Here is a 27078-nt window from a genome sequence, read left to right as displayed (position 1 = left end):
GAATAATCACAATTCGATAATCATATTTCCAATTTAGAAATAGAAATGAAAAAAGTTGCTTTTTAAATAATTTGCCCGATTAAATTAATCTCAACAGGCGAAACATGCATTCTTAACAGAAACAGGCAAATTCATTAAACAACACTACATGTGCATTCTAATTAAATACCATCACAATATAATTTTATTCATTTAAACATATATAATAGGTCTATATATATAATAATAAAAGTCTTTAAAAATAGAAATAAAAATAATTTAAATATTAACTTTTTTAATATAAAAAGGTCAATATTTAGTTTCAATAAACCGCTAATAATCAATTGGGAAATTACCAAAAGTAATGTAGCAATATGTATCAGTCACAATAATAAATGTATCTCTGTTTACAAACTAAGCTATAATTAGTTTTGTTAATTATTGAATAATATTGGAAACTCTTTGGATTATTTTTTGTTTTAAAATTGAAAATATAAGTGGGTCCAGTGGAATTAGACCAAGACAATATTTGCAACGGAGCTGGCGCAGTCTATGACTTCGTCGTAGCCGCTCTCGTCGCTGCAGGCGCTACCGTTCTCTTCCTCCGAACCTTCCTCTTCGTCGAAAGGCCGATCCGTGAGAGAACACCTTTTCTTAAACACTTTCAACGAACTAAAGTCTGGATGCGATTCGCCGACTGGGATGAGGGATACCTCGTCCGGCTCCAGCAAGTTGTTGTTCAGCGTGCAATACTTGCCGGTTTTCTCGAAACTTTTCACGCGGGAGAGCACGCAACCACCGACCTTGAAGTCCAGTTCAGCCTTTTTATTTTCCGACTCTTCGTCGAGTTCCTCCAAGATGACTGTGAAGCCCGGTTGATCATTGTCTGAGGTTACGGTGCTGGCGCTTTCGCAACCGCTCGACAATGAGCCCTCGTCGTCAGGTTTCTCGTAGTTTCTTAACCAGTTGCCCATGTTACAAGATTCTAAAAGATCACTCGCAAACGTATCTTCGACTAGCTTACCGAGTATTAACTCGCTCCTGTCGTCCATCGAATACTCGAACATTTTCTCGTCCGCTTCTGATTCGTCGATCGGGAATATCGTTTTGGTAGAATTGAGCATATTCCTCAAACTGTTCCTCTTTTCTAATATTGCACCAACACTATCACAATGTTTCAGAATCTTGGGGTTCCGCGGACGACCCTCGAAAATTTCCTCATCTTCCTCTAGATTCTCCTCGATCATGGTCAACTTCGGAGCAGATTTGGATCGCTCCAGAGGAGGTCGGTAATTCGTTGAACCTGTGCTTAGAAGAATCTTGCGCCTCGGGATCGTTGGGTTCTCGTATACCGAGTTTACGAGCGAGAGGCGGGCGTTCTGCTTGGAAATCTTGTCCCTTCGAAATTCCGTCAATGCTAGAGCCAGAGACTCCTTCAATTTCGCTTCGATTTGTCTGGCAACGGAAGCGGATGGACATAGCACGGCATGACATCTCAGTTCGTGTCTTAGGCGACGCCCTTCGTGTCTATAGACCCAGCAAAAGAGACGAGGGAACTGCGATGGGGCAGCGCAGGTGGTCAGCCGATGAGCCCAGTACTCGGTAAGACCATGATCGCGGGTGGTTGCCTTCAAACCGCCCCCGCTAACGCTCAACTGCATTCGGACGTCTGGACGGGAGGATTGCGTGTAATTACGCCAGAGGGTCGCTAACGGCTTCTCCACACAACCTTCACCTGCAACAACCAAGAAAAAGGGGCGAATAAGTAAACAGGTTAACAGGAAATGGAACAAGTGCTTCGTAACCATATGTCGTCTCTTCAACCCGTCTACTTTCTTTCACCAAACACCGAATATATTTTAATCGAAAGTACACGATTCACTTGATTTCGAGAATTATGCAATAGCTATTGTTATTTATTAATCATCATCAACTTTTGTTCTCAGAGGAAAAACAATTGCACATAATAACCAGGTATTTCCAACCACGCCTTATCGCGTGTTAGAACTAACGAATAAACACATTTTACACTAGAAATACTGAATTATATAAGTAACAATATTTGAAATTCATTAATCTACTTTAATTAACTTTAGCTGTAAAGTTCATTGGCTCAATGTTACATATTTAACTTAAATTTGTAAACTTGATTAAATATGAAAACAGACTGTATAATACATTTATTATGTGAACGCATATACTATAACTTAAAAACAAACATTTTATCATAAATTTAAAGAAATTGAAAATGGTTTATGCTTTTTATTAACTTTCACTATGATTTTTAATAGAGACGTCAAACAGCAAACGTCAATTGTACGATTGCATCCACATTCTGTCTTCTTTCATTTAAGAATCGATGGAAGGTAAATAATGTAATGATGATTTGGATCAATTACATTTCTCATTGAATGTTCTCCATGTACGTAATATTCATGTGGCGACACGCAAAGGTCATATTCATAACCGAATTGGCTTTACAGTAGCAAGTGTCTGGACATTATCGAAAATCAGAATTATACCCTAATAAACATCATTTCATTAAGTTGCGACCTTCAGGAGAGAAAATAACTAAATTACAGTATTATTCGCTGGTTTGTCATTCCTCTTGTTCTATCCACTAATGTTTTCTTTAAATATGATCTCGGTCAACACATGAAATTTTTTTCATTTAATTATTGTATATACAGAATTCAGAGTCCATTTATATACAGTGAAACACATTTATATACTGGCTTAACGAGTTTAATCCGTTCCAAGATTTTCAGATTTTTACTCGTATAGTGAAATACTCGTATAGTCAAATATATTAAAAATACACATAATATGTGTACACAAGTTTTAAAAATGACTTTTCTTCTCATCGTTATGCGAAACATCGCTTGTTAAGTAGGTCATTTTTCTTACAATTAATTTTTCTCGTTAAGCGAAATACTCGTTATGCAAAGTGCTCGTTAAGCGAGGTTTCACTGTACAGGGTAATTTAGAAATACGTCAACAAGAAAAATTATAATATTTTAGGGATGTTGAACTTATTGAAAATATATTACATAATTTTACAGGTTTTAAAGTTTTTCTAAAGAAGTAATTATATTCTGTTAATTCAAATAACATTTTATGATTGGTATACTACTCATATTTCCATCTTTTTTTTACTTTTTTCAATAGTTTAACAAATGTTTTCTACAATTTAAAATAAACACATGAAAATTATATACGAAAATTCTAATATTATCAGAAACTTTATCGCTATATCGTATATGTAGATGAGGGAACATTAGATTTTACTGCAAATGAAATAAAATCCAGTATTTATATATAGAGTGTACGTAGAATCACCGATGCAATACTCTCAAATGCACTGCAATAACATAAATGTATATACACCAAAGTGATAATATCAAGTATTGCAGGAGTTTTATGTAGATGAATTCCACAACCGACGTTGGAGTCCATTCAGGTTTGTAATGTATTCATTGTACGGTTTATAAACAATTTGATTCGATTAAAACCTCTCGGTGGCGCGGTTGCGTAATCAGCATTATTGGACGTCAAGGTTGAACCAATATTTACACTTGTTTCGAGCCCAAACAAAATCGAAATAATTAAAGGTACACGAAAGAAAGAACACACAAAAAAAATGACGATATAAAATTATCTCCGGCCTCGGACACTAATTAGGTTTCATTTTCATTTGATTAACCGGATAAAGTAACAGTAATAAATTGCAATTTTGCACGGCAAATGTGAAATTTATTTATCGAAATTTAAATAAGAAACATAAAGTTTCCCGCGACCGGAAAAAGTAAATATATAGAATTTGGAATGTGGAATTGCTGTATTATTTTTGCGAATCAGTACACGAAAACAAACAATTCCAATGCGCGCGTGTAAATTATTAGCATCTCGTTCCATCCGTTTCCGCTTTTGCTGTTTTCTTTCAACACTTTGAATATATAAAAAAGCGGGGATTTCATTCCGAGCGCATCTCACATATTGGTCAAGGTTAAACGAATACACAATGCTGCTACTAAATGCAACAAAAAATAATAAAATTCAAGTTTCACGAACTTTTTCGCAGACACTTTTTACCAATGCTATCGAATTCAAACATAAAAAGTATTAATTAATGAATTAATATTTATTTGATTCGTTTCGTATTAAAGATTTAGAGGTTATTCGACGATAAGTCTAGACATAACTCTGATTATGAGTAAACCTAATTAATTATGTGTTTTGTTTGTTTTTAGGCCTAATCAGTGTTTGTATAAGGACGTTAGATGTGAACGTTGTTTCAAGATATTATGTACAGCGTTGCGGCTGGAATTCGCGCATTTCTCTCGCAGATTGTTGATGTTGAGTAACCTACATTAAGATACGAGTTGCAAAACATAATTGATATTATATTTTAATGCGCTTATAATTAATAGACGTAACGCCGAGCAAAACACTTCCTTGTTTTACTTGAAATGCTTTAGTATTTGATTGCAGATTTATTAAATAATAATTTCAAAGACTGCAGTTTTTTTAACGTATTTTTATGTATACAAATAAGTAAATTGTACATACTTCATTTCCATATAAAAGTTTTTATATTTGTTTCACTTGTTACATTTAAGCATCTTCAGTATAGATAGGTAGGAAAATGTTAGATAGAAATGAGGAAATTACATATTTTCAACAAATGACGCAAACAGTTGATTGCATTGAAATTATCATCTTTGGATTTTCCAGAATCATTAGAAACGGATAGCAATTAGTGTAATTATATAACTTAATAATATTTGTATACGTTTCAGAATATAATTGTGATTTACGTTAAACAAAAGTTCAAAATTGTTGATGAAATGCTGTCGCGATTAAGCATATCTGACCACTTACAAAAATAATAACAGACATGTATTTCCGGAAACACAATTGTTTGTAAAAGGAAACTTTACACTTTATTCATCGTTTTTTTTTAAATTATCGTTGAACATGTAAGAAATGCTTATATGATAAACATTTCATAATAATTTAATTATTTATAAAATAGAGGTTATATAAATTCTAATATATATTCAGATGAAATACCTGTTTATATCACCAAAAACATTATTAAATATTTTACGTAATAACATGAATCAAGTCTTTAGAAATATAACATCTTAATCAAATAATAATCATTTTTTTATTTCTTACAAACTTAATCTCCTAATTTCTCTAATCTTGAATACATTTTCTCAATTTATGTATTTGGATTTTTCAACCTAAATAAGTAAGTAGTAAATGTTGTATGCACAATAAGAAATATTAATAGACAAAGATGTACAGTAGATCATAATTACAACATATTGAGTATAAGTCTTACATCGATAAGTCTTATAACGGCATCTTGCTGCATTACATCCAGATGATGAGCTGTCTACATCAAATGATTGAGAACATGAGTATTAACCCATTTTATTAGGTGAACAAAAACAAAAACCCAACTAAGACTAATGGCTCAAGTATAACATCCTAAGTAATTACATGAGCATTGAAACGAAAAAACAAGTCACATAAAATAGGTAAGCTTGTGGATGGATGTATAATAAAAAGCAAATAATAGCGCTATAAATCGAGCTCTTAAATAATTTAGAAATAAATGATGAAGCCGGTAATCATTGACCCTGGTCTAATAACAATGAAAAACTTGCTGACATGTTTGAAATCTATTAGCGCTTATTATGATTCTAATGTAATGTTCGTATATGTTATTTCCGTATATGATCGACGAGGTTAATACCAAATAAATGGAAAACAACGAACGATCCTTGACTTTGGCATTGCGGCCGAAAACATATCGATTCTATTTTGTGTATGCCGTTTCCATTAGATACCAGGGAAGGCCAGGAAATTGACATTGGCATTTGAGGAACTCATTAAACATTCCACGATTTCCTCGATTAAAGGAGTTTTTAGAAGTAATTGCTTATTTATGATATCCAGTATCCGCTCGGTGAATATCAAATTCTACAATGCACGAACGAAGAGAAGAAAATCGAAAACAAGTTGCTGTTCTCTCTCTGTGGAACCTTGGATTTCTGGTGAAAAGTGTGTCAAATTGTAGTATGATAAAACATACATAGTGAATTAAATTCAAATGCAAGCCCATTTTCTGAGCATTTTCAGAAATGCTTGATCTCCTTGAGAATGCGTTCACGTTGCTGCATCCTAAAAAAAACAACATTGCTGAATGTTGTGTTAAAGAATATGAAAGAATGATAAAGAAGGCAGACGGCTCGAGATGAGAACGCTCAGTGTCCCAGTTTAAAAACTCGTCGCTGGTAATTTAGCCAAAAGTTATGCTTTCACCGTTCTGTTCTACTCCGACGATCCGAAGAATAATACCAGCAAGATTGAAGACTCGTACGTTTTGTTCTTCAGCAGGAAAACATAAATTCTATTCAGATTCGAACTTATGCAATCACTGTTTGCGCAATTAATAATAATAATAAGCGTGACGTGTATGCGAGTGTCAGAGTCTGGTCGCAATTATTTACAATTAGAAAGAAGAAATAGAAGAATATATATGCAAGTGCATAGACGGATGATGCATGTGTTGTATATGTGTAACTACTTCCTCCATGCATTTTACAGCGGATCAAATTTCCTTCCAAGAAACGGCCTCGCGCTGAACTCGATATTCAAAATTCCTGCGGATAAATGATGTAATTGCGATTTCGTATCGCACCTATTAACATTCCTCTACTCCATTGTATTTACATTTCGCTGCGAATGCCTCAGAATCCTCTTGCAAAATGGCTACCGTTATCATAGCATCCATTATTCAATCCCAAATGCTTATTTAATCTACAAAAATATGTCTTCGCAATGTCTGACCACAATACATTTGACTCGAAAATTTCAATTATACCAGTTTTTTCGAGCAAGTCGGCATTTCACAAATAAATGAACTAGCACACTGTTTTCAACATTTTTAGACAAATTATTGGTTTGCCATTCCATTTGTTTTTGATAAAGTAATCGTGGAGCGTAGTTTATTATTTATTTTCAGTATTAGTCCTTTAAAAAGTAATAGACATCAACAGAAGTACTTGGTAACAAGTATGATGATCTAACTTTAACAGTTAATAAAAAACGTATATTACTTAACAAATATGTTATTGAGTTATTATAATGGCCCTATTGGCTAACTAGTTGATCGTGATCCACCAGTCAATCAAGAAGCAATTTTTGATCTATCATGAACAGTTAGACATAATAACGGATATTTCTTCATTATTATATTTTAATTGATATAGATTTTAAAACTCATTGTTTAAATTTTAATAAAACTCGTCGCCCCTTTTAAGCCGCCATAGATAATAAAAAAAATATGGGGCGTATGGCGTCCTTGTGCGGCGTACAATTTGCACACCTAGTTGTGACTGCCATGTTTCTTAGGAGAAACCCAAATATAGTGTATGAGCTATAAAAACCACAATAACCAAATTTGATTAAAACTATCTTAATTTTATTTCTAAAAAATAGATAACAATTAAATTACAAGAATATTATGTTGATTGTATAACCAAAATGTGTTAAAATTACGGAGAATTAATATTTTTCGAACGAAAAAAGAATGCTTACATTTCACATAAAATTCATTGGCGTTAAATCAGTCATAAAATGTATGGAGTTAAAACATTGTTCCGCAGTAAATAAATCAATTATAAGTGTATTCATGCATATACTTATGCAGCAAGTCGCATTATTTCGCTAGACAATGGAAGGAAAGAATAATTTATGGCACGTTTCATATTATAGAGATATTCTCATACCTCTCACTATCCAACTAACTAAATATTTTGCTCACTAGACTAAAAACAAAACAAAAAGTCATTAGGTATTGAAAAACATAATAATTTTAAGCCTGATTTGTTGGTGCTAAAGCTGTGCAAGAGTTTAATAATGGTAAACAAAATGGCAGGTGAAATCTCTTGAATTGTGAAAGTAATAATAAGACCGTTTACGGATTGATTTAAATTCCTGAACGTACGGAAACCGATATCGCCGTGCTCTTTTTATTCTATACTGAAACGTAACAATCTAACTAACCTTTATTAATTTCAATTTCACGATTAATTCCGAATCCCGTGTTGCTTTAATTAAAATTTATTGCGTCCTTTGTTCAAAAAATTTCATGAAGAAAAAAAAACGACGAAAAAGTCCCACGCAGCGAGTATTTACATTTTTTTTGTTCTCTCTCTTGTTATTTCGGTTATGCTTTGTCGTGAGGCGTAGGTTTTTGAGGCAGCCAAGCAGAAATCCTTAAAATTCAATAGAGGGCAAATCCTGATTTTTCCACTCGAACGAGATCAAATCTCTTTCTTCCGAAAGCCTTGAGTCATTCTTAAATGCACACATTTGAATTTTTCATAGAAATAAACAAGAAAAATAACAACTATCAAATAACTTAAGATAAAAAATGAATTAACATAAAACGTATGAGATAGATTTTGTAGTAAGGTTAATGAATTATATTTTATAATTACCAAGGTAATAACAAAGTAAACAGATTTACTAAATTGTAAGTTCTATATTCAAATTTTTACTATACAGTATCAACATGTTACCTTGACTTACTCTGTATTATATTTTAAATAATAAATGGCACAACATTTAGGTTAAAATTTGCTTACAATTGTTGCATTTTTATTTAATGACTGTCAAGATCATTTTCTTTAATTTAAATTCAGTGGTTGTTTAGTGATACTGACTATAGTAGCAGTAATCAATATTATATCAGAAATAATGAGAACAATAAATTATTTCTATAATATCGAGAAATAATAAAAATTGTACACGTAATATATTTGGCGGTAGATAGTAATTACTAAAGATTAATTCATTTTAAATTATTTAAAATTTGTAATTCATAGCATGATCTTATTACCTTCGCACATCATGCATGAATAAACAGCAGGATTTGACCTTAAATTTGGTATTTATGAGAAGCAAATGTGAGTAAATTACGTTGCGAGTAATTAAATCTGCGAACTTGAATTTCAAGCAGTTCCTAACTTGCCATGAATGACACGAATTTTAAATGGATTGATGACTTTGAAAATTACTTATAATGATTTAATTAATGATCTGAGTGGGCAATCCAATTATTTATTAGAAACACGAATCACTATTATATGCCCAAATTTGTTGAATAACGTATGCCGTGACTCCCATTGAAAAGATTAGGAAGTTTCAACCTTGTAAAGAAAAAATATAGATATTTTTACAAAATTATCATATTTATAGTGAAGTTACAATATACAATATTCAGCAATTTTCTATAATTCAAACCAAGTTGTGGTGACTCGAAATTGTTGCATGTCGGTGCCCCAAGACTGGCAGCGACTTGAGAAATAGTTAAGTTGTTCAAAAGCAACAAGTGGCACGATAAGTATAAATCTAAGCAGTTTGGAATACAAAAGATAAACAATTACAAGAATTGAAAAACAATTACTAACATAGTATGAGCTATCAAAGTACAGGCGTTAATAATAATTAGTTAACGAGGCAATAATTTCAGTTGTAATGCAAAGTAAGTGTTTCAATTATAAACATTATTATCGTGTCATCAACAAACGTGTCATTTATTGAGGTTTCGTTTAATCTAATTTGAAAATAAATGATCTTATTTATTCTAAAGATAAACATTATTAGAAATTATGTTATAAGAAGAAACCGACCGATGTAACAATAAAAACATTTGAATATTTCTACAATAAGAGAAAAGTTACAATTTATTCTAAAATAAATTTTAGAACAAATCGATTCTTACTGTTTCCAATTTTCCATAAATTTGAACGATTTTATGTTCAAATAAATTGAAAATCGAAAAATAATTAATCCTGGTTAAAAATTATAATTCAATATTTCAAAATAAATTGTTTACATTTTGGGGCTCTGGATTATTTCTTATAGATAAAATCCCACAAATTTATCTCAAAAGTCAAATTGTATCCTGTAACGGATTGATTTCACTGTATATCAAATTATTAATAGAATATTTAAATCATATTTATGAGCCGATACAAAGTTTTCTCATTGAATATCATTAACTGGAACAAAGTCCATGTGAAATGTTTCTATATAATTTAGTGTTTTTAGTTGTTAATCATATTTATATTTGAATTAAATTCTGGCTGTACTTCAAATTATTACTACCATTGTTATTCGTGTGTCTATTGTGTGCTTATAGCTACATTTTAATTTATAAGAAGAGGTTTTATGATGTAATTTTAAATTTATGATATTTTTAAATATTCTGAGATATGACATTCTGTGGAGAAGCAGCATATAAAACGCAGGAAATACTCAGCTATTCTGAAGCAAAAGTGTGTCGTAACGTTCTTCAATAATGAAAAAGAAAATTCACGTTACGCAATTAGCCGCAGTGTTGCAAGCGCCTCATTGTGTTTACATCATCGATTGAATGCATACATTTTCCGTTCACAATCGTAACCACAGGATTTTCCAAATGCGCTGGAAGGTCCGATTGGATTTGCGTTATCGGGGTTTGCGACCTTTCGCAAAGTTATTTCACTCGAGTGCCTTTTGTGAAATATGAATGCGCACTGCATTTGCATAAAATAATCGAACAATAGTTTAATTTGTTATTCATATTAACGAATTGTTGCCGTGGAATGATTTCCCACTGGTCTTCACGAAAAGAACTTCAAGTCTACAGACCGCAGCATTACGAATTCTATCGTAGGGAAACCGCAGGATGTGCGAGGTGCTCGAACTCACCTTTGGCCCAGCCAGTAACGACGTTTCCTAGGTACGCCACCTTGTAGGTAGGATCTGGTTGGGAGATCGTTGCGCTGGCACAGCGTTTCAACCTAAGCCTATTCAGGAATGATTTCAGGACCCTCTTGCCCCTTTCCTTATGGTAAATTCTTCCAGGCATTTCGCTGTTCAGCGCCTCGATGGAAGGCATCTTCTTTGGTGGTTTCGAAGGCACGAGCAGAATCGGCGCATCCACGGTATCCTCGGTCATAGTGATTGATAGCCACCGAATGAATCACCTGCGATGCTATCGTTGTTCGTATTTATTCGGTTCGAAAAAAAAAGAAACGTTTCTGTTTCCTCTTATAACATACGGCACTTGCGTAAAACTTTGAACATCATTTCACCGCAACAGACACCTTGTTCACCTTGTATCCACCTGCAAGAAAGAAATAAAACAATTAATAAAAACAGAGGTTAATTAGTTTGTTGTGGACGATCGATAATCGTTTACGGTTTATCAGCGTGAACCCGAATAATAAAAAAAAATCGATGCATTTCTAACCACCCATCGTTAAATTTGAATGAATTTAATGTACAAAAATAAACACACATAATTAATTAACTCCTCCTGGAACCGTTATTCCTATATTCCCATGAATACAATTTTTCTCAAAAGATTTTATCACGTCCTAAAAGATATTTTTTTTAAAACGTTTCTCACACAACAAATTTATGCAACTCCAGTTGATTAACCTTACTTCCGAAAAAGGTTAATAAAGCTTAGAGCATATTGCGCAACTAGCACGCAATTAATGTTAGCTTATTCTTGTGACACAACTCAATACAAGAACAGACGAGAAGCATTAGTAGACTTTGTTAAAGTCCAAATTATTATTGACAGTTTTTTTATTATAAATCGCATTATTCAATACAATCATAGTTCAAATAGACTCAACTTGTTTTAATATATTATATTAGTTATGAGACTTTTAGTTATAATAAATGCATATCCCAAGCAGTCAGCATGTGTCATGGATATGATCAGTGTCGTCTTTAGGATTCTGAGTCATAAATATGAAGTGGGCTCCATACAATACATGAGCGGGGGTAAAATATGTGTGAGGGGCAGGATATCTCAAGAAGGTCCAATCGTAGCGACGCTACTGGATATGATATAATCAATTTGTAATACAGTGGATGATTTTTCATAATTAACTTAACCATAAAGTGGTTAATAAAGTGAAAGTTAACATTTGTTAATGTTTTCTTATACTATATGTAATTCTATTCGACTAATTTAATAATAATATATTATTTTTGACAACTAGTTATTTTATTAAACGCGTAAAAAGGATTAGCGAGGAGTAAGGAGGTCATCCGTGTATTTACATTTAGAAAGGATTTTGGAAAGATAATTTACTAATATAAAACGTTCTAAAAATGTACGATCAAATAATTGGATTTTAATTGAAAATAAATCTTCGCATTCTTTAAAAACAATTCATTTTACTTATTTGGAATAATTAAATATTTAATAATTTTAATTGTCTTCCCTAAAATCGATTATAGATTCATAATTATCTAAAATATAAATTATTGTTGTCAATGTTGTTAAAATCGTTATTATCATACAATTAAAAAAAAGTATATGCTCATGTAATTATATTTAAAATTATGTATCATTTAGAATAATTAAAATAACTGTTTAAATATTTTACATGCTTTTATTAATGAAAAGGTTGAAAGACTTCGGTCAGTGGGTTTTCTGCATATTATTATCCCGAACAATTTTGTTCTGTCTATTAATTAGATTACCATGTTGATGACCCAATTTGATTTAGTATAATTTATAATAATTATAATTGCATGGTATTAATGAAAACTGAGTATTCATTTAAAAGATTTTCAATGTTTGTATTTTATGATACCACTGTGTGGTAAATTACATACAATAAATTTTCCATTAAATATTGTTATCCAATCAAATCCAATGCCATGTATTTATATATATACTGAAATAAAATGTACATACGTTACGTGACACAAGATAATTTCAATTAATCGCGATATGAAGAAAAACAATATATAATTGTTGTGTTTTTAACGAAAACATGCCACACGACAATAATATTTTGATAAAAACAATAATATTTTCCAATTATTTCTTATTATTTTATTTTATGATCAACTTAAAATCAAAACAAATAAAATCACACCATAAAATGAACACAAATTAATTATATTAATTTTGAAATATTATAAGACATCTCAATGATGAATTTAACAGAATATAATCAGCTTACGATACTATTTTTGGAATTGTGGTTCTGATCTCTGAAAGCACAAAGAGGGTAAATTGAAACAAGGTTGGATGGTTTTCAACATGACAAGGCCAGGCAGGAAAATTGGTCTGGCACATAATGAAATTGATTTTGTTGTACAGTAGTTCATTAGGACTATTATGAAGGCAATTTGAAATCGGACTAAGGGTTGCTCTATTCACATCTGTAATGATATTCAGAACGCGTCGCTTACATTGCGAGGCAATTCTTTTTTATTATGATTACTGCCCTATTTCTGCCATATGGATCAACAATTTTAGCGAGACACGACTGACTAACTAACTCTTATTTGATTTGCAAATTAGCAAATGATTTTAGTGTACTACATTTTACATACGAACTTTGTTATTCTCGTCTAAACTAAGATGGATTCATATTATCCATAATAGTTCATATATTTGTTATTTAATGCTTAACCTCCGCGCGGTGTATTTTATACACCACTTGTATTACTACCAGGCGGAGTGCATAAATGATTGTATTGCGACAAGAAAAAACTTTTTCATATTAACTTATGCTTTTTTGTTACATTTATTACTATTTGTAATACATTAATATAATAATTAATATAAAAATTTGTGAAATTATCGTCTTTGCAGAGCAAAAACGAACAAAAACAACTTCTTTGTGCCGCTGTCAATACACTATTGCACCGGCATTTAGTAAACACTTTGAGCATAGGTTGCTTCATGGATCATAGATGGGAGAAAGAAAATATAGAAATTAAATCTTAGAAAATTCGTGTACTTTTTAGACCAGCGCGATTAACTACTCGGGTAATAATAAGTTTAATATTATTCAATTTAATTCTGCAAATCACAACACAGTATATAATATTTAAATTAATTACTTTAGATAGATTAAATACGCTCACAATAAATCTGAATAGTATATTATTATTAGTTTCTTTCTTATTTTTCCTTAAATTATAGAATTTGAAACTAATGACTTATACCGTTTAATAAAATACAAACAATTTTACCTTATAATTTAAGATACATGCGTAATAAACAAGTAATAAAATTACGTAGGAAACGTTAATTGTATATGAATTACATAATAAATATATGCATATCTGCAAACATGCCGTTAGATATGTAGATTATACTTTGTTTTTTATTTGTTATGAGTGTTAATAATAATTTTATAGGTCAATAACTAAATATGTAAAAAACAATACAACAAATATTAGTATGAGAGAGGCAACCGGAAATTGACCAAAATGATCTTATACTGTGATAGAAAAATAAAAGACAGTAACAAATATATATATAAAATAGAATATCAATAATATAAAATAATTGTATGTGCAGTAAATAAAATAAATATACTAAAGTAGAAAAATTTAAAAAATCTATTATGTATTACCATTTCTTATTATTGTTTATTATAATGACTTTTTATTCATATTAACCAGTGGTTCCCAAACTAATTTGGCCTACCGCCTCCTTTCCAGAAAAAATAGTACTCAGCGCCCCCTACATTTTTTTTAAATTAATAGCAATTAAACCGAATGATATATGTATTACTTTTTCTATCCCCTGGATTGCTGCAGCGCCCACTTAGGGAATCACTGATATATAGCATGAGTTATTGAGTAATTGCAATAATATTATGCATACTTCAACGTAATGTTATATATAAAATAATACTTTTTCAAAAAGTAATTAGTACCTGTTATTACTTTATTTTCTGACACAAATGATGATATGAGATGTGCAATAATAGTAATAATGGTGTTTCCTTATTACGAAAGAATCCGGGGCACCGCTGATCATTATCATTTCAATTTAATTTATTTCCAGATTTCTTTTTTACACCATAAACTTTTATTATTCGCCGCTCCTTTCCCTTATTATTATTTATATGTTTTTCATGCGGTTATCGCGAATGCACGAGAGTCCGACCATTTAATTCGACGAGAATTGACCGTTTTTGTTTTCATGCATAACCAGTTTTTTGGGGAAAATCCAAAACAAATTCTGCGAAGCGGGTGTATCCTAATTGGATATGCGCTTTGCGTGGCGTCCGCTCATGAATAATCCTTATAATCGGCAGAGAGAAAACATAATTTATTCCATACGAATAATAAAAACCTAGGACGGGAAACAACACGTGCGATCGCAATAATTTGGAGCGGCGCGGGAAAAATTTGAATTATATCAGTGAAATTTCATGCATTATTGATTGCGCCGCTCGCGATTAAATAGAAAATGTAGCCGCGATAGAAATCGGAGTATGTGCTCTTAAAGTGCTGCGCATTCTCCATACTAATAATTTGTGGGACAAAGAAATGCGCGGAGGATAATAAAGGACGGGCTCCCTCCCTCTCGCATCACCATCTTCCAGGCTTCTAACATGGTGTGAATGAACTGGCTCGATGTATGACGCTACTCATCCCATCGAGGGTAAAAGGTAAAAGCGAAGGGCATTTAATAATGCATGTCCCATTATGAACGTGAAAAATATCCGTGTATAATTTGTGTCTAATGTTTATAGTCGAAGACAGGCGAAAGTTGCCTTGAGGGACATCGGCGCTACGTGGCATCTCGGGTTCGACAAACTAAATTTCCCAAACAAACACTTTTATCACGAGCGGACAACAACAGAAGAAAATAATATACCCGAGACGCGACCTTTCATAGATTCATCCTGCATTCTAACAGATGTATAATGCATTATAATTACCGGACTCCACATAAAACATCATCCTAAACACATTAATTTTCATAACAATTACCACCGCTCGCTATCTCAGATAATCTCCATAATTCATTCAGAGAAAATGAAAATTTCCTCAAGGCAAGTGTATCTCCGCCGCACAAAGAAAACGTTTATAAACAAACAGGAATACTCGACTGCATTCATTATACCGTGTACCATTTTGATAATGTTAATAGTTTACAAACAAATTGTATTAAAATGCCGGCAGATATTCATTCTGAAAGCAAAAACCATATTACTAATATGAGAGAAAATTATACAAGAACACAACATAAATAATGGTTAAGCAGATATCAATTTAAGAACATAAGTGTATTTTATTACGAATTCATGAAATATATATGGAACCTCGCTTAACGAGTTTAATCAGTTCCAAAATTTCCGGATTTTTACTCGTGTAGTGAAATACTCGTATAGTGAAACATATTAAAAAATACACATATGTGTACACAAGTTTTAAAATTGATGTAGCAGGCGCGCAATCAGGGACTTATCTTCTCATCGTCACTCGTTATGCGAAACGTCGCTCGTTAAGCGAGTCATTTTTCTTACAATTCATTTAATCGAAATGCTCGTTAAGCGAGGTTCCACTGTATTTTTAATTATGTGTTATATAATGTGCAAATGTAAATTTTCTATGAAAATAATGTTTGGCGAAGTCGCGGGTTATGTTCAATTGTAATAACGTCAAATCAATTGTACTAAATAATGAGTTTATTTATGGAAAATTTAATCACATGCACTAAACGAGATTTTATAATATAACATAATCATAAGTAAAAATGTAATCCGTATTATGCTGCACCCAGAAATAAATGTCATGAGACATGACTGTCAGCTGTACCAACTACTAAATTCAAATAACAACAGGCTGTGTAGCTGACAGTTCAATGTCAATATACCCATCAATAGTTGGTACACCTGAGAGACATTTATGTATCTTGTCACACATACTGTCTATTAAAATTGTATTCTAAAAACATTCTTTAATTTAAATATACAATTGATTTATGTGCAATACATTACTTTAGTTAATCCTGTCATTAAGTTGTTAATGTATAAGAAAATCTATCTTAAATTTAATTTTACTGCAAATGTTGAGACTGCTGCATTTTCATTCTGGTTATACGCACAGTCGGCTTTATAATAGAACCGGCATATGACCTAGAATCACGTTGACAAGAGGACCTGTCTTCGAAATCAAGTGTTCAGTTTGTAATGTAACTTTACACTTGCACATACACATGATATTTCATCTTTCCTATTTTACACAATGAATTTGTTTCTAAGTTCAACATTACAAATGCTTTAACACACATCACAGTTTTGTTGTGATGTTACTTCAGTGAGATTAATAGATTCTATTTTTATTTAAAATCTATTATATTAAAAATTAATAGAAAATTTCATCGCTGTTGCTATAAAAACTAAAAATAAGTAATATTAAAAATACATTTTACATCCACATAAGTCTATGTTTACAATAATTACAGACTTAAGTACATCAATAATATTTAATTCAACAATTTACATTATTTTATTTCAATAATAATAATAATATTACATTCATAGATTTGAATACTTATTTAATTAACACTGGGAAATTAAGAAACTACGTCGTCGTCATACTAAATATTCTATTAAAATTTGCCAAAGAAAAACTTTGTGAAATCTGTGCAAGCAAAACGTAGTGCTGATAATAAGCAAAATGATATTATGTAAACATTAATTAAGTTTTAAACCAGCAGCAAGCAAATATTATGAAATAATAAAATTTGTTACTATTGTTTGTCAAATATTGATTTTTAATACGATTAGAGTCGAATGTTATAAAACTAAATGTTAAAATAAAATATAAAAAACATTTTGCAAAATTTAATTAAGAATCATTGTATAGTTAATAGAAATTTGAAATATATTTTATAAATTATAATGCTATATTAGTCAGTATAAGTAATAAGTTTTATATATGTAACAAAAAGTGATGAAAAATTGAAATAATTAAAGCACTAAAATATTTGTCCTGAAAACAGAAAGAGCTTCGAATTTTGTATGATATTAATCTATATCAGCGTTTCTCAACATTTTCTCCGCGAGACCCAATTGATAAGAGTATTTCACAAGTTACTGCTGTCATTTCGCAACCCAAAAGTAAGTTTCTGAAGATATTTTTTTAATTTAATGACAAATGTTAACATTCATTTCAATTTAAATTGTATTAACAGCGTTTTAAAGTAAGTTGTTTGTATTATTTCATGTTAGATAATTCTGAATATATTAAAAAAAAAACTAAAATAGTGGAAAAAAATAATGCGTATTTTAACCTAGATCGAAAATGCAACTGTAAAAATCTAAATGAAATTTTTCTCGATTTACATTAAAAATGTAAATAACAAGAAGTTTACGGTATCTAAATTAATAGAGTATAACATATGTAAGAAGAGCAGGTTGTTAACTAACATTTCTGAAATCAATATTCAACAATTATATAAAATCCAGTTTTAATTAGATTGAAAAATCGTAATAATTTTAAACAATGTTTATATATTTTTCTTCTTCTTATAAATAAATAAAAAGAATCAATACTTACAATGGAGAAAGGAGAATAGAAACGATGACGAATGGATGAAATCACCTTTAATGATTGCTCTTTAGTTGAGAGCAGTGAGTATGTGAGTGTGATTCAACAATGATCGTGCCGCATGAAAAATAAACGCAACAAAACATGAATGGAAAAGTTCGAGGAAAAGTCTATATCAATTGCAACGAATTATATCCGATTACGAAACCATCATCGAAGCAATTAGCATGTTTGCATTAATTGACATTTATTTTTATTGGCCGGGGTCGACTCTTCGATGTTGAGAACAGAAGAACAGTTTCTCCTCTTCTATTACCCAATTATTATTTTGCGGCCTCGATAATTGGTGGACTCTCCTATTTCGTCCGAATATAAGCATATTTTATAATTACTGTATACCGTGGACCTTCAATCGGGTCATAGAGTTTAAGATAATTAACAAAATTGTATTAATTGACATACTTTGTTTCAAAGCATTTTATTTCCTAGTATGGGGAGGTGAGGAATGTATAGTAGTTTCAGTCCTGAATAAAATTTGGATAACGTATAAAAGTGGAGAAATCAGAATTTCAAATATGCTTTGTTGAAAGTACATCTGCATAAGGAACCCATCTATCGGAAGCAAACAAAGAAGCTTTCTTCAGGAAAATATTTGACCCACAATACACAATGTTAAGAATTGAATTAAGAAAATACCAGACTTGTGACAAATATTTTAATCACCTTAAGTATGTTGTTATTAAAACAGCTACTAATTCCACCTAAAATATTATTATCCGTTTTCTAATGATTTAACAAGAAATAGATCAATAAATATTATATGATTTTTACCAATAAATGATTTCTTAAATTATTATTGGATCTCAACTTAATATTGGGTTGTGTTAAATGTTAAATGAAAACTTAAATGTTATAAACAATTACAAACTAATCTGTCTTCAGTCTAATAAGATGATCTTTTTTACTAAGAGTAGTCGCTCTATGAAATCACTTTGAATCTACTAAAGTGTATCAATTTGTATATAAGTTTTAATGTCAATGAAATGAATATAATATGAAAAAGTGGTTATAATTTGTATATGCAATAGAACTTTTGGAATAGTACTTTAGTAGAATGGATATAATTTATAAGTCGTGTTAACAACAAATGGTACAAAATAAGAGTAAGCTCTGACGAAAACCTCAATAATTTAATGTTATTTACCATATTTGCTTATGTGATAAGTATTCAATTCATAAAATTCAATAATAAATTTGGTGAAGTGTTATATTCGCCGGTTGCAATCAAAATCCACCTGTTAACATATGTATTATATTTGCAAGGGGATTGAAACCTGACCGTTCTCCGTTTTCACCAATAACCTTGATCATCGACATCGAAGGACATTATTGTTGCATATAAACAACACGTTCAGTATACGCTCTACATGATACACATCGAAATACCGGTTAACTAACTATACGATATATTTTTAGGGAATCACATGAATCTCAGTCGCATGACTCAGATTTATATGATTGTTGTTGTTGCTCTATTAAAAAAAAACCTCCATTAAATTTCCACGAAGTTCTAACCATGTGAACTTGAACTTGGAATGAAGTACGCTGATGACATCAACCTGATTACCCATAAGAAAACAATGCGATGCGCATTTTCCAAGACCTCATTTCCTAAATGCAATCAAAGTGTTTATCATTTATAAATCCGTTGCAATGAATTTCCCATTATTTTATTAACCTTCTATTGGAAATTAGAAAGTCCTTCGAGTTTAATAGGATTATTTTACTTTTATTATGAACGCTACATTAGAAATGCAGTTAACGTCCGTTTTATTTTAACAAAAAGTTAATACGAACATTTACAAATATATATTTAAAAAAACATTATCCTCACTAGTTTTATAATGAATCGAAAGGAGTTCGCAAGGACGATTGATTTTTTTCTTGATTTTTTGGAATCAGGTCAAATGTAAATAATGATTCAATCCTTCCGTTAATAATAATATTCTTAGTTGTCGATGGTAATAAATCTGTTTATTTAATTTTGCTTAAAACAAACTACATACAAATTCCTAAACATTACTATTAATTCAAGCGATCCCTGCAGTCGATGACGTCCGAACTGGTCATTTTCTCCATGGAATTTCAATACCCAATAAAATTTAGTCATGAGCATTTCGAAACTGAATACTCCAAGAGCCATCGCTTCACTAAGAAGAATAAATACTAACGATTTCGAAACGCAGTTAAATATTTCCAATGAGAGATCGTATCTCAGGTCTAACGTTTTTCGCTAAAAATGGCCATGCAGATGTAACAACAACTACAAAAAAACTGTAGTAATAATAATGTGTACGGAGCCTAACGCCCACGCTTCCCTAATGCCGTAACAGTTGCGTTGCGTAAGTCGCTACGATTTGCATTAATATCCTACGCTCTTTGGGACATTTGTTACTTTAATTTATTTATTTATTGATTGTTGATTTTCAACCCAGTTTTGTCTCAGCGGACGTATCCGGCCATTCCACATTTGATGAGTGGAATTGATTAAAACGCACCGAGCGTAGAAAAAACCGGATTCAAGAATTTTTACTTTTAATATGTACATGTGCGCGTGTATTTGTATTTTGTGTGTAGTTGTAGAAACTCGTTTTTTTTAAATGCTGTGTCCTAGGCGTTAACCAAAGGCGTTTTGAAAAAACAAGTCACGGTATTATGGAACAAAAAAATAAAATATAATCATCATCGTGGCATCTACCTGATTTCAATAACAACATACAAGTTATTAATTATACGCTTCGGTGGCAAAGTCCAAGCATCCAAAATTATTGACTCTAATTAAGTGTTAAATCTCTGGTAGTATATTTTATTTCAAATTTCAAATCATTTTCGACTATATTTTTTGTTAACATTCTTGATTTACTGAATTTGTTTTGAATATCAAAATGTTGCTCATTTGTACAGTTTAACCTCGCTTAACGCAAAATGAAATATAAGAAAAATGACTCGCTTAAGGAGCGACGTTTCGAATACGAGTGTCGATGAGAAGTCCTCGGATTGCGCGCCAACTATATCATTTTAAAAACACATATTATGTGTATTTTTGAATATGTATATACGAGTAATAATCCGGAAATTTTATATAAATATAAAGTTTTTTGAAAAAAATATAAGTTGCTCTTCCATCTCAAAACAACTTCTATGACAATAACAACAACCTTCAAAAAGAATAAAAAAATGAGAATATTAACAACTTTATTAAGGTTTAAGCCATAAAAGTAAAAACAAAAATGACACGTGCGGATATTACCGACAAATTGGTTTTACTTTAAATCTAATTCATTAATCAGTCGAGTTTCAATGCATTTCTATTGCTAATTGTGCGAATATCTAATCTACATTTCCATTCAAAACACATCGATTCGCAGTTATTTCAACATGCAATTATATAATGGAACGGTGAATATCATTGTCGCTCGTTTTTTTTTACAATGTAGTCGCTATTTTTTTACATTTGCACAGAGACTTATAAACTTATAAAACACTCGAAAGGCAGCTTTATCATTAATATACATTGTTTGACGTAATATTTTAATATACATATTGTTCGAATATATTAACTCAATCATTAAAATTTTAAATATAGAAATGTAATCATTGAAAAAAATGTGATTGTATCATTAAAAATATGTTCAATCTCTAAGAGACAACATCTAGAAAAATGAATATAAATACATTAAAGCATTGTAAAAACCTTCTTCAAACTTTACTTAAAAGAGATTATATGTTTTATTTCACTACGTAATCTAAACGTTTCTCTAAGTATTATATCACAGCTTCAGAACGGTCTAACAAAATGTTTGTTTTGTCCAAAAGCAAGAGATTACACTAACTCATATTTGAATTTTCCCCCAATTTTAATGACAGTACTACCAATACTTGGCGCCATGCATTACAATTTATCAAATATGTTGACTCAGTCTCCAGTTCTCCCTTAATCTTATCTTTTAAAAAATATAATAAAATATATATCAAGAATGTAATCATAATACCTTGCCCAGCGCGCCTTCAATTAGTCCGAATTTTCGACAGTTTGAAAATTTAAAAACAAACTAAATTTTAATTGAGCAAAAAAAAAGATAGTTATTTTCCCTTTATATAGTCTTTTAGTGCGATTTTAAAGACCTCGATTAGTCTGATTTCAAACAGTCCGGCATATTAGGGGAACCTATATTGAATTCGGATTGTTCGAAGCCTCTCTATACGAGGTATTATTCAAGAAAAATAAGCAAAATTTAGAAATATATAATAAAAATACAAATATTATTATTACGTATATTTGTTTACAATAAACACTCAATTTACGACTAAATAAATTAATGTTGATTTATAAACTTCGTATAACACAATCCATACATGTTAGTTGTTTGATCTCAAACAAAACTGAATGAAATCAGCGAAATTCTGATAACTTGCACCCACGCAAATAACAATTTTATATTTGTTTATAAGCGAAGGCATCGAACGTGTAGACCATAAATAAAATATCAGAGTGTGTTTATAAAATTTCTCCTTTCTTTAGAATCCAATTACCCTCAACGTGCTCCTGCTAGAGGCACGTTTAGGAAAGTAAATATACAAATCCACGTATTTTTTTATCTCCCAGACTTAAATTGTAAATACGTCTGGAGTCATTGAATTCAAACATTTATTCCTATATTTGGAATGTTTTTAGTGAAAGATTTATTTCGAAACATCCAAACGCATGAATTATATATTCGATGATCATCAAACACTTTTCGTTTTTGATTTATTTACATTTGATATTCGTAAATAATCGCAAAGTAGTGAAGAGTAAACGTTTATCGACCTCGGAAGCGAAAACAAATATTGATCAAAGGAAAATAAAATCAATGTTAAATCAAATTTGAATATTCATTTTATTTAAAATATGTATGTACACATTAGTGCAGGGTTATGTATAATAAACTTCAGTAGAAATCTACACACAAGAATTAATTAGTTGGTTTAATATATCAGATTCAATGCATTTAATAGGCGAAGGCTTTTCAATGATACACTTTATAAATTAGCAAAAAAAACATCTTATTTATGAATAAGAAGTTTGTTTCATATTAATACAGTAATTTTTACTTATAACTGAATTCAATATCGTTCACCAATTAAAATTGTCTACTATAAAATTAGAAAACTGTTCAACATAATATTTTTGTGCAAAAACCATACTATACTATATTAAATGCATTACAGACAAAACAAAACAAGCAAATGTCCCATTTATACATGTTTTTCTTTTTCGGTTAACTTTCTACAAACACTTTTACCTGGTCTTCGGAGAACGACCTTTTTGTAGAGAAAAAAAGTAGATCTTTTTACTTTCTTAACAATAGTAGAGGTGGACAAAGCATGCAGCTTGCATTTCACACGCTTTGAATACAACTTAAATAATGCAAAAAAAAAATCTGTCGTGTATAGACAACCTTCAAACCAAAAATCTGTTAGAATACAAGCAAACGCGAGAACCCCGTAAACCAAGCCTTAAAAAGCTCTCACCTTTTCTTCGATTACGTAATCGACATTTAATAATTTCCTGATTACATATTTAATATTAAATATATGTTTTTTCTTGATTAAAAGAACGAAATATAATTGTATTTGATAATAATTATATAACGTTTACGAGTTAGTGAAAGGTAAGTAAATAATTTTAGGATTGGTGAAAATAATGTGCAATTTTTTAAATAACATTTACCAAATTTTGATAGAAATGGTATTAACATAATTTATTAAAGAAAAATTGCAAATACAAATATTTTCGTATTGAAATAGCAATTCACGTATATTAACGTTTAATATACATGATAATTTGCAAACGATTAAGAAAGTTTTACAAATCTTAGTACCGTTTCATTATTTTGTAAATGTGACAATTTTCGTATTTATTTATTTTTTGTCTGTTGTCGTTACAAATAATCTAAATGCTAAATATTTTCGTCAACGGTGACGCTCCGTTATTTGTGTTCCTTTTTTGTTTTGGTTCGGCTAGTTAACATTTAAAATGTTTCAAATAATTTATAGCAAATTCTTTAACAATTTATTATGGAGGATGTAGGCTCTATTCACCTCTATCCACTGAGCCAGGCCAGGCGTTCATACCGTGAATTAATAAATGTATAAATAGCTTTAACTGTAATCCGTCTGTTATATTTCCATTTCAAATATTTATTTAATGTCTGTTTGAACTAAGAAAATGCAACTAAATAACCACGGTGCGCTTTAATTGGAACCAGTTCTCTAAACTCATTTTTCTTCCTGTAATCATTTCAAATAAATGTTATGCAAAGTATTTGAAAACTTAGTAATTGAATGTAAAATATTTAAATAATTCAATTTACACATCAATAATACAATTCAACTCTTTCCAGATTATATGTACCATTACATCCCTCATACTCTTATTTTTTTCGCAAATATCTAATATAAAAATGTGTCCGGAACAGTCCGTAATATTGACAAAACCTATTATCCGCAATGTGCAGAATTGCTGTATTCATACACTATTATAATGATAAAAAGTCATATTTAAAATAAAAAAAACAAATATTTCATCTTCAATTAAATTTTATTTCAAATATCTATACGATTCTGCGAAAATCAATTAATGAAATTATAAATTATTCATATAAGAAAAGTTTCAACCTTGTTACGCGTGTAACTCATCTATATTTGAAATGATATTAGAAAATATAATAATTCTAATAAAAAATATATTTATTTGACCTTAAACTATTAAATATATTTTGCAAAGTTATGAAATGATCTGTGACGTCTTTGTTATTTTTTTTAAATTATGTTGTAATATTCTACAAGAAATATCAATATATAGCAGTTCTGAATCTAAATTCTTTGAAAGTAGAAACGAAACTCATTGTTTATTTGTAATTAATGATTTATAGGAAATTAAAGTACGAAAAGGAAGCATTTAAAAGCATATTTAAATTCTATTTTTGGATAACCATTTTAATGACTGAATATTTTTTTGCTATTGTTAAATAGTTTCTTATAATTAACAGAAATGGAATAATTTGAAGGGAAATGATGGGTAAATTGTAAATAGAATTAATTGATGTTTATAAAATCAAAACAATCGATACTTATTTTTTTTAATCGTTTCATTTCTATTTACTAAAACTGAATGAGTACTTGAATTGCATTGAAGTTGGGAAATCATAAATAGATTTGTTTGTTGTTTCAAATAAAAACTGTCGGTACATATATTTTGCTTTCGTTAATCATGTGAATTCGAATAATTACAATGAAAGAAATGTTTGGATTTCATTGAAGTTGAGAAATTATAAATAGACTAGGTTGTTGCAATAATTAGCTTTGTCAAATAAAAACTCTATGTTGGAAAGAATAAAAAGAGGTGAATTTAATTGGAACTCCGAGCTTGTGTACATTTTCGTTTTTGTCTGTACATTCTAGTATAATTTCCGAGAAAATATGTACGAGACTTAATTGTTATTCCTTGTGGAATGTTTCAAATGTCCTGTGGAAGTTGGAAGGTTTTTGTTGATGAAATAATGTTTTTTTTGTTGTTATTATTAAATATGTTATACTTACACTTGCTGTATGTGTGATTCGTTTGTATCTTTTTTAATCCAATTAGTGATTGGCCTCTTCCTCGTATTCTATCAACTGTATAACTGAATCCGAAATAAATAATACACACCGATTCGGAAAATGTTCCAACGTATGTAACATATACGAGATAGATATGTATGTGTGTATATATATATATCTATATAATGTAAAGTCGGTCTATGGATTTAATGTCGGAATATAAAAGAAAAAATGTGAAAACTTGTTTCAAGTTTGTAGGACTAGGAGAGTGGTTGTTGGGTATCGCGAGAGAGGAGAGCTCGATCACTGAGACTGAGACGACGAAAAGCGACCGCTTCTAACCACTCTTTGTGAACAACTGTCGACCAGAAATGCGCCGCGTCCTGACTACTACTATGAGCATGAGGAGGCTCTGGAAAAACGCGCACACGTACACACGTATCTATCTATCTATGTGTACTGGCTATGAATGTATGGATGTATGCATTGATGTTGTTGGTTGGCCTGTTTTGTTGCCTGTTACTTGTTGCCTTTAGCCTGTTGCCCGTTGCCCGTTTGCTGCCCGTTCGTTTCTCTTTCTTTCGCCACGGCACGAAATATAAAGAACACTTAGATACACTCACTATATGAAACCAATAAAGAATCGGTTAATATGTTCACCTGAGTCATCGAGATTGACTCGAACGCTCGATCCTGCACATGCAGAAAACCAATGGTGGTAGGTGTACCAAGAGTACCATCGACATGTCTCTGTCCCCCGAATCCGGCGGCTAGTTTGTACCACCGCAAAGAGAAGGGAAACTCGTTTAATTACATTATTAAAAATTATAATACCCGCCGCATAGTTTTAAAAAAAATTCTCGCGCACACACATTTTTTTTTGTTCACTTATTTTTCTTTAGTCATTGAGTTTGAATATTCAACGGTGCTCATAAACGCATATGGCCGAACCGACTTGATATTATGCAACGATACTCTCTATCAGATCACACATCCTGCCCCACAATTATAACGCACACGAACAATGACTGTTAACGAAAGAAAAAAACA

The 27078-nt window shown here is 30.8% G+C and overlaps 1 protein-coding gene across 1 annotated transcript; it reads right to left on the bottom strand.

Annotated features, from left to right (window-relative positions):
* Positions 1-294: 294 nt before the first annotated feature.
* On the bottom strand, positions 295-26482 carry LOC108568307. Its single transcript, XM_017929308.1, has 3 exons — positions 26029-26482; positions 10756-11173; positions 295-1714 (listed from the first exon to the last, which is right to left on the bottom strand). Exons 2-3 carry the CDS (start codon positions 11003-11005, stop codon positions 492-494), a joined length of 1473 nt encoding a protein of 490 aa, XP_017784797.1. The 5' UTR covers positions 11006-11173; positions 26029-26482; the 3' UTR covers positions 295-491.
* Between the last annotated feature and the right edge of the window lie 596 nt (positions 26483-27078).

This window comes from Nicrophorus vespilloides, unplaced genomic scaffold (genome assembly GCF_001412225.1).
Source record: "Nicrophorus vespilloides isolate i.1.1-1 unplaced genomic scaffold, Nicve_v1.0, whole genome shotgun sequence".
Classification (NCBI taxonomy): domain Eukaryota; kingdom Metazoa; phylum Arthropoda; class Insecta; order Coleoptera; family Silphidae; genus Nicrophorus; species Nicrophorus vespilloides.
The sequence above is the reverse complement of the archived record's forward strand: the minus strand, read 5'-3'. Positions and strand labels throughout refer to the sequence as shown.

What these genes read in the sequence shown, in the direction of transcription:
- LOC108568307 (XM_017929308.1), bottom strand. Translation starts at nt 11,005, where the DNA reads ATGACCGAGGATACCGTGGATGCGCCGATTCTGCTCGTGCCTTCGAAA. An exon ending in CGTTACTGGCTGGGCCAAAG is followed by an intron (nt 1,715 to 10,755) that starts GTGAGTTCGAGC and finishes TGGTTGTTGCAG; the next exon opens with GTGAAGGTTGTGTGGAGAAG.